Consider the following 12003-nt stretch of genomic DNA (forward strand, 5'->3'; position numbering starts at 1 on the left):
CACTGAAGCTGTAAATCACTAAGCTGTGCTGAATCCTTGGGTTAGACTATTTTCAGAGGTTCTCACAGTATGGATAAGGACTGTCATTTGGTGTAGTAGAGAGTCCATACTTGGGTTCTCAATAAATGGCATTTACTAGCTATGAGTCTTGGGCAAGTCACTTAAACTCTGAATCAGTTTCATTATTAGTTAAATGGGATAACTTGCAGGCATTGTGAGGATCAAATGGGATCGCTTAATGTCTGGCACATAGTGGGCACTCAGAACTTGTGCTGCTCATTCTACTTGATAATAGAATCTGCTCTACTTTTAAATGACTTTAAAGTCTGCAGCTACCCCATGATAATCCAGGAGTTCAGAGAACTGTGAACCTACTTTTGGGATTTGAATCTTCCTCCTCCCCAAGGGTCCTTCTGTTCTAATCCTCTCAGTAAGTTGCTAGGTTACCATTTAAAGAGACATGGCTCATTCTTGTTCTCTGAAGCCTGAGTAACTGAAGCTTCTGCTAAGGAGCTCCCTCTGAATGTAATTCGAGCCCAAATGTCTAAGGTGGGAAGAAACAACAGAATTTAATAATCCCTACAGTACATGCTTTCTTTGGTTTCCTGTCACATAAAATAATCTATGTATCCCATGACAGTAAGCAGAACCTTCTTTTTTAAAATACCCATCATTTATTAGAAAATTGTATCCATGAATTTTGTCATCCTCCTATTCAAGCAATTACTATTTTCTGCAATTTATAAATCTTTACTTTTTTTTCTTTACACATTCCCATGGCTAAAGGAAAAAAGACACAAAACTTTTCACAAATTCTTTTTTCTTTTAAATTTTCTCTACCTTTCCTAGTTCCTTGCCGTTTAATAATTTTTTTCACCTTTTATGAAAAGGACATTTTGAATGACTTATTTGCTTCTTTAGTTTTCTGAATTGTACACTTTTGGTCTTTAACTTTTCCCCCTTTCTCTGTCTCTTAACTACCTGACACAGAACATAGATTTGCTCAGATCTTAAGCCTATAACTAAATCCCTTGAGAAGTTATTTGGGGCATTAGTTACCTTCTGTTGATTTCATAATGTTAGGTGCCAACTTCATTTTCTTTATCTATTAAATATTTATTGAAATCACTGTTAATAATTTGGTATAATATGATTTCTCATGCTTTATTTGTGAAATATTCTAAGAACATGACTCCTTCCTTAATATAACCTTTTTTTCTGCAAATTGTATGTACTTCAGACATGTAATTAAGATTGCATTTAAGAGGCCACAGAGGTATTTTTAACTTAAAGTAAGCTTTTCATAGAACAAAGCATCTTTTTATAATTTGTCTCTGTGTCTATTTAATAAGTTTGCATTTTATAGATTAGCAATAGAAGTATGATATAAGCTATGTAATTGTAAATTTGAAAGTTGAAATTAATAGTTTTATTTAACCCAATATATCCAAATATTATTCCCATATTTACTCAAAGTAAAAATCATTAATAAGATATTTTATTGCTAGTATGTATTTTGCATTTAGAGTATATCTTAATTTGGTACAAAATTTTTATTGTAAATATTTGACCTATGTTTATATTTCATAAAGATTATAGTTGAAAAAGTAAATTAATATTGTCAGGTTGTTTCAAAGATGTTTTCTAATAGCTGTTTTCTTTTTCGGGTGCTGGGACTGGACCCAGGGTTTTGTGCATGTACGTAATTATGTACTTTACTACTGTGCTACACCTCCAGACCTTGTTTTCTAAGAACTTAATTGAGTATCAGTTTTTAAATTTAAATTTTAATTAAGGTTAAATAAAATAAAAATTTCTGGTCCTCTGTCAAACTAGTCACAATTCTATGCTCATTAACCAAATATGGCTAGTGCCTACTATAATGGATAACTAGGTACAGACTTACTTTTCTGATACTGGGGCACAGCTATACTATGTTGTCACTTAAGAGGTTATACTTATATTCTGAAAGTCCAGTTTCAGTTTGATCTTCATTCTGGTTCCCATGCAGTTTTTATCTAAATCCTTTAGGTACCTTGACTACTCCCTAGGTTCTTCTGTGCTGACAACTGGATTATTGGTTCCTTATTTTTATTTGCTTTGCTAAATCAATCCTGAAACTTGCCACGGGACTTAGCACTGCAGGTTGCCTCCTGAGGCACATACAAGTGGTTGGGGAAGAGGAAATTCTACAGTCCCCTGGTAGAATTGATGTGGTTCTTGTTCAGAGGTCAAAAACAGGATTATTAGTAGTTTGCTCATGATGGAGGAGGACCATGCCCTGTCTCTTGTTTTTATGTGGGATATGGTAGTTCTTCCTTGGGCAGTTGGGTAGGTTCAGTTTGTACTTGAAATAATTCAGTTGGCCCTTGCCATGATATTTGTAGGGTTCTCTGGAGACATGGAAACAGTAGAACATGGTGAGGGATGAGGGGGAAGGAGAAGGGATTTAATATGGTTATTGGTACGTACAATTATGGAAAGCGAAAAGCCCTGTGATCGTCTGCCTGTGAGCTGGACATCCAGGATATCTGGTGACACAGTTTGAAGGCCTGAGAGGTAAAGAGCCAATTGTGTAGATCCCAGAGTGAGTCTGAGGCCAGAGAACCAGGAGTGAAGTGCAGGGAAGATCTTTGTCTCAGCTCAGGCAGGCTGAGAGCAGAGCAGATTGAACCACCTTTACGTTGGGTTCGTGCCCTCAGTGGATTACACAATGCCTGTCCACGCTGGGGAGGGAAGTCTGCTTTGCTCAGCAAATTCAAATGCTAATCTCTTAGGAAGACACCCTCACAGACATACCTGGAAATAATGTTTAGGCATATATTGGAACTTCCTGTGGCTCAGTTAAAATGAAATATAAAATTAGCCATCATACGAAGGTTGCCAGGTTTTTCAAGAAAAGCTAAGACATCTAGATTTTATATGAATTCTTCCAGTTTTCAAAGGTTATTAACTAATTACTAATTCAATTTTATTTAAAGCCACATTAAGTGATAAACAGACTGTAGATGCAGTCTGGGTCTCTTAGGTCACCATTTTATAACCTCTGTTGATATATTACTAACCAGCATTGGACACAGAGGGCTATTGACCCAGAACATGAATGTGAATTAAAAATCTCCAGCAATGGTTGCCTCCTATCATTCCACCCTTTCTTCTTGCACTCTCCTTTTGGAGTATATTCATCTTATCTGGGTTGGGTTATGTTAAGTGGTATGGGTTAGTTAGGTGGTTGGTCACTGCATAGTACTTACATACTATAAGAATCAGGTCTGCCACTGAGTATAGTAGAGCTTGCATTTTTCTTCTATATTGGGATGAATGGGTGAAAGAATATTAATGGCATTTTAACTTTTTATTTGCTATGTAAAATATGTAATTTACTATGTTTGACACTGTACGTCAATAGCTATTTTAATATATATTTACTTTTACTATATAAAAATAACTTTTACTATGTAGCAATAACTGTTCTAAAACTTTACATGTATCCTATGAAGTAAATACTGTTATCATCAATTCTGTTTTACAGGGAGGAAATTAAATGTAGAAAAACTAAGTAACTTGTAGAATATTACAGGCAGGAAGTTGTAGAACCAGATTTGAATCCTGGCAGTTTGGCCATAGACATATGCTTTCTCTTGTTATTCCCCCTTCTCTCCCTTCCCAGTCCTCAGGTAGCTACCCTTTTCCCCCCACACTTACCTTCCCCATGACCTGGCACTGTGGCAGGCACTGCAGAACACACACAGAATCGGGGCCATTCCTAGCCTCCAGCAGGAGCCATGTAGTTGATGGTGCTTTGGCGTTTACATGTGCCAAAATGGAGATGTTAGTAATCACATTAAAATGAAAGGACCTGATTTTCTTTCATTTTTCTAAAGATTTATTTAGAAAAATTGCAAATCTTCAGACAAGCAGGTTCACCAACTAGGAACAGTTTGCCATGCTAGCAGAATGAACCATTTGAGACCGGCATGGTAATGCATGCCTGTAATCCCAGCAACCTGGGAGGCTGAGGCAGGAGGATCGTGAGTTAAAAGCCAGTCTCAGCAACTCAGTGAGGCTCTTAAGAAACCCAGTGAGACTCTGACTCTAAATAAAATATTAAAAGGGCTGGGTATGTGGCTCAGTGGTTAAGTGTCCCTAAATTCAATCCTTGGTACCAAAAAAAATGAACCATTTGCAAATTAGTTCAACCACTCCCTGGCCTCAGACATTCCTCAGTAGGTATCTCCTGAGAACAAGGCATCTTCTGTAGAGCAATAGTAATCTGTCATTGGTAAACTACCATTCTTTACTATCCAGTCCCCATGCATATTCACATTGCTTCAGTTTTGTCCTTTGTAGCTTTTGTTTTGTTTTTCTGTCCAGGATTCAATCAGAGATTACATTTAGTTGTTGTATTTCTTTGATCTACTTTAATCTACAGCCATTTTCCAGACTTTTTCTGTGTGTATTTCATGAAATTAGCCTTTTAAAATATTCTTGGCAAGTTATTTTACAGACATCCTGAAGTTTGATTGTTACCCTTTTCTGACTGTTGCCCTGTTAGGTTCAGATTTTTAAAAATGTACAGGAATATCATTTAGTGAAGTTGTATCCTTCTCACTGTTAGAAGCTTGTGGTGTTATGCTGTTGCATCATTGGTGATGGCAGGTTCGAGCATTTGGTTAAGATAGTGTTGTCAGATTGTTCGTATTAAAGGTGTGTTGTCCCTTTGCTACAGGCATTCTCTGTAGTGATATTTTGTGAGTTACCGATTCCCCAGTAGTCTCTTACCTGTTGGGATCCATTGATTCTTGTTTGAATCCCTTACTCTTACAGTTTTTGTCAATGGGTAATTTTCCATTTCGATCTTTCTTTCTCCATTTATTAGCTTGATTTTTGGTAAATAAGAGCTTTCCCTTTTGAGGATGGCAGAATAATAGACCTCCAAAGATGTCCACTTCCTAATTCCCAGAATCTGTGGATATGATACTTTATTTGGCACAGGGCAATTGAGGTTTGTAGAAGGAATTAAGATTCTTAATCAGATGATCCTAAAATAAGGAGATTATCCAACAGGGCCCTGTGTAATCTCAAGAGTTCTTTAAAGTGGAAGAGAGAAGCAGAGGAGTCAGAGAGGTGTGATGTGAGAAGGCAGCCATTGCTGTATTTGAAGATGGAAGAGAGTTACAAGTTGGGAATGGAGAACCTAGAAATGAAATTATCCAGGGAAGGACTCTCTGTCTAATGGAGTGAATCCATGCCCAAAAGACCTACAATGTTGTTTAGAATGTTATAAAAAAAAATACACTGCCAGATTGGACTGAAAGAGAGAGGCCAAGGATAAGATGAAAGAAGGCCGTTGGACCACCATAATTCTGTAGGCAAGAAGCAAGATGACAAAATTACTTAGCTGCAAAAATGTGCCAACTTTTATGGAAAAGGAAAGATGAATCCAAGGGTGGAGCCTCAACTCTAGACCTGTGAATCATGAACATTATTCTGAGGTCTTCAAATTTGTTGGTGTCTACCTGGCTAGATTTTCAAATTATTGAGAACTGTGATTCCTTATTTTTCCACTCACTTTTTTTTTTTTTTTTTTGGTGGTACCTGAGAATTGAACCCAAGGGTGCTATGTCCCCAGCACTTTTTATTTTTATTTATTGTTTAAAAATTTTTTTTTTGTTCAAATACTAAGGATTAAATTAAGGATGCTTAACTGTGAGTTACATTCCCCAGTCATTTTTTTTTTTTTTTTTTTTTTTTTTGGTACTGGAGATTGAACTCAAGGCACTCAACCACTGAGCCACATCTCCAGCCCTATTTTGTATTTTATTTAGAGACAGGGTCTCACTGAGTTGCTTAGTTCCTTGCTTTTGCTGAGACTGGCTTTGAACTCTTGATCCTCCTGAGCTGCTGGGATTACAGGCATGCACCACTGCACCTGGCTACATTCCCCAGTCCTTTTTATTTTTTATTTTGAGATAGCATCTCACCAAGTTACCCAGGCTGACCTTGAACTTTGGGAACCTCCTGCCTTCGTCCCCTTAGGAGCTGAGTTTGCAGATGTTCAAATACTAAGGCACCATTGTGCCCAATAGTTTACTCCTATTTTGAACAAGAATATCTGTAGCTGGTGTTCTGTGCTGTACCACCATTGTATTTGGGTGCAAATAACTTGTTCCTATTTTTCAGGTCCACAAGATGGAGAACAGTTCTGCCCCAGGTTGAATCATACCCAGTCTCAGCTATACTTATTTAGGTGATGAAATTTGAACATTTTGAGGTGATAAATTTAGATGAGATTTTAGACTTTGGGTTGATAGGATGTTAGGATAGGGTGAATGTCTTTTGCATGTGAGAAAGATGTGAATCTTTGGGGTCCAGAAGGTAAACTATGAATTTCCCCCCACTCAGTATGTTCATGTCCTAACCCCTGGAACCTGTGAATATATTACCTTACATGACAAAGAGGAGTTGCTAATCAGATGACCTTAAGATAAGGAAATTATCCTGAATTGTCCAAGTATGCCCCCCATAATGACAAGGGCTCTTCAGCATGGAGGAAGGAGGTAGAAGAGGTTAGGGACACGATGTGAGAAAGACCAGACCTGCCGTTGTTGCCTTGGAAGTAGAAGAGGAGACCATAAGCCACAAAGGATGGAAGCGGGTGGCCACTAGAAGCTGGAAAGGGACAGAAACAAACGGTGCCCTGAGTCCACCGGCAGAAGGGAACACAGGTGTCTCTTTCTTTAGTGTTAGCCTGTTAAGACCGTGTTCAACTTTTGACCTCCAGGGCTATGAAATGATACATTTCTGTTTAAGCTGCCAAGTATGGTGATTTGTTATAGCAGCAAAAGAAAACCATTGTGCCTTCTCACTTTCTTATCAATGTGGATTCATGGATTCTTTTATAAGTGTGTTATAACCTATCTCTGTTTTTGCATTGCTGTGACCAAAATACTTGACGGGAACAACTTGGAGGAAAAGTTGTTTGGGGCTTACGGTTTAGAGGTCTCAGCCCATTCATGGTAGATTGCATTGCTTTGGGCCCAAGATGAGGCATCACATCATGGGGAAGGGCCTGCTGGAGGAAAACTGTGCAGCTCATGGTGGAGTCAGGAGAGAAGGGACAAGGAGCGGTGGGGAAGATGAAGCTTCTAGGACGTGCCTCAGTCCCCCAGTGACCCACTTCCTCCAGCCATACCCCATCTGCCTACAGTTGCACCCAGCCAGTTCATTCAGACTAGGATGGACTGATTAGATTATGGCTCTCCAGCCCAAACGCTTCACCTCTAAGCGTTCCTACATTAAGAGGCCCTTTGCTGGGGAGTGGGGAGGTCACCTCACATCCAAACGATAACAGTCTGTCACTTTAGACTTTTATGTGAAATTGTCTCAACTCTGGTCACTGGGAGCCCTTTCAAGCTCTCCATGGCAGGTTCCCAATCAGTTTTTGAGCATTTCTCTCAGTTTTGAAAAGTAAGCTGTTGCAGGCCCATCTTGTGCTTTCCTTCCCCAACTTGGAATCAGAGCATGTTTCGGTAAGCTGTGCCCTGACCTGCTTTTGCAGCCCGTTCTGTGCGAAGTAAACACAAATCACTGCACTGGTTTTCTTATGCTGTAAAGACAACATTAACAGGGATGGATCATCGGGCAGCCTGTGACTGGGCTTTGGAAACTTGCTACGAGAAGTCCAGAGTGTTGGCTTGTTCGTGCCAGTCTTTCTGTATGTGCTTGGCATGGACCTCTTGCCAGGGCTGGGCAAGGAGCAGAAAGGATTTATGAGTATTTTCATCTAAATTTATAAAACGAAATGGTCATCTTTGACTATAGAGGCTGAATATTATTCTAGAATCTATGTCTGTACTATATGCATTCAGAAATTGTTCAGTATGCATTCCTTTAAAAACATTGTCCTGCAGAATTCTTGACTGACTTTCCCAGTTTGTAGTTACACATAGAAAGAGAGTGAATTCAATAGTCCAGAGGAAATGTTAGTCTTTGAGGATATATCAAAACCCCACGTGATCATAGACTGTCCTTCCAGATGGGGTTTATAAGCCCAGATGCTCGCAGGGATCTGGCAGGAAATACGCATGAGTGAAGCAGGCAGGGTCCTGTGCCGAGCAGGGAGCGTGGGCCGGTCCTGAAAGGGCAACTGTGCCACCAGCTTCTAACCTCTGGCCTAAGACATGCTGGTAATCCGCTTCATTGGACTCAGGACCATCAGGAGCAGGATTCTTAGTCTTTGGGTATAGCAGGCCCTTTGGCAGTCTGGAGACACCTAAGCACCTCCTCTCAGGATAATGTTTTTATTTATTTTAGAACTTTTTTGCAGTACTGAGGATCGGATCTAGGAACTTGAGAATGCTAGGCAAGCATTCTACCACTGAGCTATATCCCCCACAGCCCTCAGATAACTTTTGTTTTTCGTGGTTCAGTAGGTATTTATTGTGTGATTTATAGCATAATTAGCACTCTTTTAACTGTAACTCAGGATAACAACCGTGAATAAGACATAGTGTCTTCAGTTAAGTAGATTACAGTCATACATTGACTTTATGTGGTGATTGGAATTCTTTTTTAAAATTTATTCTTATTAGTTATACATAACTGAGTGTATTTTGACATATACAACAGATGAATGGATAAACAAAATGTGGTATATATACATAATGGAATACTACTCAGTCATAAAGAGAAGTGAAATTATGGCATTTGCCAGTAAGTGGATGGAACTGGAGACTATTGTGATGAGTGAAATAAGCCAATCCCTAAAAACCAAAGGACAATGTTTTTAAGTCGATTAAAAAAGTATAAACGATTATAGAGGAAATCAGTTGTGTTGAAATATAATAATGAAAATATTTTAAAACATTTGTTGTGTGTATGCTTTTTTTAATCAGTACATTGAATAGCACACTCTAGTGGAAGGTTTGTTCACTTCTGTAATTCATAAATACTGTAATGACAATGAGTAATATTTTGAGGTAACTGTAACAACTGTGAAGGAGTTTTAGAATACCTGATACTGTTGGTGGTAGGGTCACAGGTACTGTCAATACTATCTGCTTTGCTGCCCGTGTTCCTCATGAAGGCATTGCTAAATTTCAGCTAGAAACTGGCAAAAACAAAGATGGACGTTTCCCCCATATCAAGTTAGTGAATCCCGAAGAGTCTCAGGGTAAGGACCTTTGATCCCAGATACTTTCATTGTTTTTTAATAGTAGTTTTAAGAGTAGAAATACAATGTTATTGAGTGTAGTTAAGCAAGCCACCATCTTACAGTTTGTTTTTACAGTTAATATAAAGTTTTCTGAACTTGACTTTGTTTTTCTTTAGAACGTTATCATTTGTCTTATAAGATTGTGCGAACGGACAGTCGCCTGGTACGCAGCATTCTGACAGCCCATGGATTTCATGAAGTAAGCTCAATTTTACTACCTCACCTGGTCTGCTCAAAAGCTGAAAATTCTAGCCACCCAAGCTTACCATTTACCAGAACTAGCTCTGAAAAGTACTTGGTTCTCATGCTTAGTGATGACAGTAGAACTTGATTGAATTTCTGAGTGGTTTTATCAGTTTCTTCTTCTAATACCTGGAAAACAGGTATTTCACAGGATTTTTTTTTTCTCATTATGTTCTTAGGCTTCAACTAGAGGCAGAGCTGCCCATAAGAAATTGTCTGTTACCCAGTTAAGGTTCTTTCATTGCAAGCAACAGAAATAGACTCTGTGCATCTTAACCCAAAGGAATTTATAGGAAAGGTATGCAGAGGGTGGCTAGTGGAATCAGAAGAAAAGCCAAAATTCAAGTCTTTGGAAAGAGTGAGACCAGGGCAGCCTTGGAGATCTAGGGTCAGGAATCTTCAGTTCCTCAGGGACTGGCCATGGAAGTCTTTCTACCTTTCTCTGGAGGTAGAATTATTGATCTGACTTGGTTCACAAATCTACTACCTTGGGGAGAGGGTTTGTGGGTTATTGGCAGGTCCTTTGAAATGTAAGTTATTCCTCCAAAGAAAAATGGGAAAATTGGGATGTTGTCATCAAAAAGGACAGGTGAAAGTGCTCAGTGGACTTCCACTGTAGATACTTGGAGAATATTGATGGAAGTCTGATTGCTAGCTCCTTTTTCTAGGATGAGATATTATTCTAGGTTGGGGACATTGTGATACCCATTTATATATTCAGTCTTGTTGCTCTTTTATCACCAGTGTTATCATGGTCCTATTGCATAAGAGGCACTGAGTTCTTAATTATTTAATGAATGGACATAGGAATTTTAGTGAGTGAATGAATGAATGAATGAAGTCTAAGTTGGTTTACTATTGTAAGGTTTTAGTTCTGGTCAACACTTTATACCCAGGATCTGCAAAGACATAAGGAAAGTCTGAGAAAGGAGTTTTGGGGTTGAGCCCTACTCTCAGACTTTGATACGCCAAAGGATGATGAGATAGCATCAACTTCTGTAGAGGTTTTAATATATTCTATTTTGTGCATCTAGGATTTTCCCAATTCTCCCATTCTTTAAATATAATTAAATATAATATAATTAAATATAATTGTGTTTTATGATACTCTTTTTTTCTCATTAAACTCACATTCTAATTGGGTCACCTTGTGAATTCACTGGGGATGAAAATCACTATGACTTTCCTACCTTTGCTCTTTCTGGAAAGGATTCTTCCTGATTTTTATTTTTCCCTCTGTGTTTCTGTCTGCCCACAGGTTCACCCAAGCAGCACTGACTATAACTTGATGTGGACAGGATCCCACCTGAAGCCCTTCTTACTTCGCACCCTCTCTGAAGCACAAAAGGTTAATCACTTTCCCAGGTAATGCTCCTGTAGCTGCTTTGTTGCATTTAGAGGTAGTTGACATTGGAATATGTGACTGGCAGAGAGTTATATTCTTTGGGGGCTGGGGGGGAAAAAAGAAGCAATTGGCCAGGTTTGGTGGTACCTGCCTCTAATCCCATTGACTTGGGATGCTGAGGCAGGAGGATCACAAGTTTGAGGCCAGCCCCAGCCAACTTAGTAAGATCCTGAGTAACTGTGAGATCCTAAAAATAAAAAATAAAAAGAGCTAGAGATGGAGCTCAGTGGCAAAGCATCCCTGGGTTCAATCCCTAGTACCAAAAAATAAATAAATAAATAAATAAATAAATAAATAAATAAATAAATAAATAAAAGGGAAATCTGGCATAGGACAGCAGTCTGTTTATGTCCCTGGGCAGGTACAGACACTTTTCAAGGGCTGTGGAGGCATATGTGGAGGCATAGATAATTTTAAATAAGAAGGTTTCTCGTTGTCTTTCCTAAAATTGAGCAGGTGCTGCTTCTGCTTCTTCTTCTTCTTCTTCTTCTTCTTCTTCTTCTTCTTCTTCTTCTTTTTCTTCTTCTTCGTGGATAACCCATTTTATAAACTTTTATTTTATAAACTTACATCATGGTAGTGAGCTTGTGAACCAGGGAGCAGAGAGAGAGAGAGAGAGAGAGAGAGAGAGAGAGAGAGAGAGAGAGAGAGAGAGAAAGCAAGTGAGCAGATTGAGCTTCTTGAAAGCACCTGTGGTGGGTGGGTTCTCATTTCTCTCCTCCCCTTCCCCTTTTATAAAAGAACGGTTCATCTAGTATTTTAATATGATGCATTGTCCGTAGGTGTAAAAATGTCCAGGCTTCCAAACAAAGGTACAGAATAATTAATGTCTAATTCTAGTAAGAGCATGACAAATTCTTCTTGCATGATGTGGTTTCCATTTCTTTGCTTTTAACAAAATTGAAAGATGACATTATCTAGTTGTCAACTGATAGATCATTAAATAATTTTTAAGGACAGATCACTTTGTGTTTTTTTTTTGGACATATAATTAGTAAGAAATTCAAGTAATTATTATTACTATAGAAAGCTCTTGCCAGTTGCATTTGTTAAGGCAGCCTCCAGAGACAATATTCCCTTGTGGCTAGAAGCATAGGTTCTATAACCACCTATGTGGGTCCAGATCTGCCAAGTGACC

The 12003-nt window shown here is 38.6% G+C and overlaps 1 protein-coding gene across 20 annotated transcripts in view; it reads left to right on the forward strand.

Moving 5' to 3' along the window:
• Ttll5 (tubulin tyrosine ligase like 5) overlaps positions 1-12003 on the forward strand; it is a 266244-nt gene that overhangs the window by 8805 nt on the left and 245436 nt on the right. For 19 of the 20 annotated variants that reach the window (XR_007107155.1, XM_047540836.1, XM_047540832.1 and 16 more), the window contains 2 exons: positions 9334-9416; positions 10719-10825. Coding sequence is in view for 19 of the 20 variants with exons in the window: in XM_047540836.1 (XP_047396792.1) it covers positions 9334-9416; positions 10719-10825 (190 nt within the window). In the remaining variant the exon portion in view is untranslated. The remainder of the gene's footprint in view (positions 1-9333; positions 9417-10718; positions 10826-12003) is intronic. The other variant, XM_047540830.1, reaches the window with a different exon arrangement.

The sequence above is a fragment of the Sciurus carolinensis genome, chromosome 2 (genome assembly GCF_902686445.1).
Source record: "Sciurus carolinensis chromosome 2, mSciCar1.2, whole genome shotgun sequence".
Taxonomy (NCBI): Eukaryota; Metazoa; Chordata; class Mammalia; order Rodentia; family Sciuridae; genus Sciurus; species Sciurus carolinensis.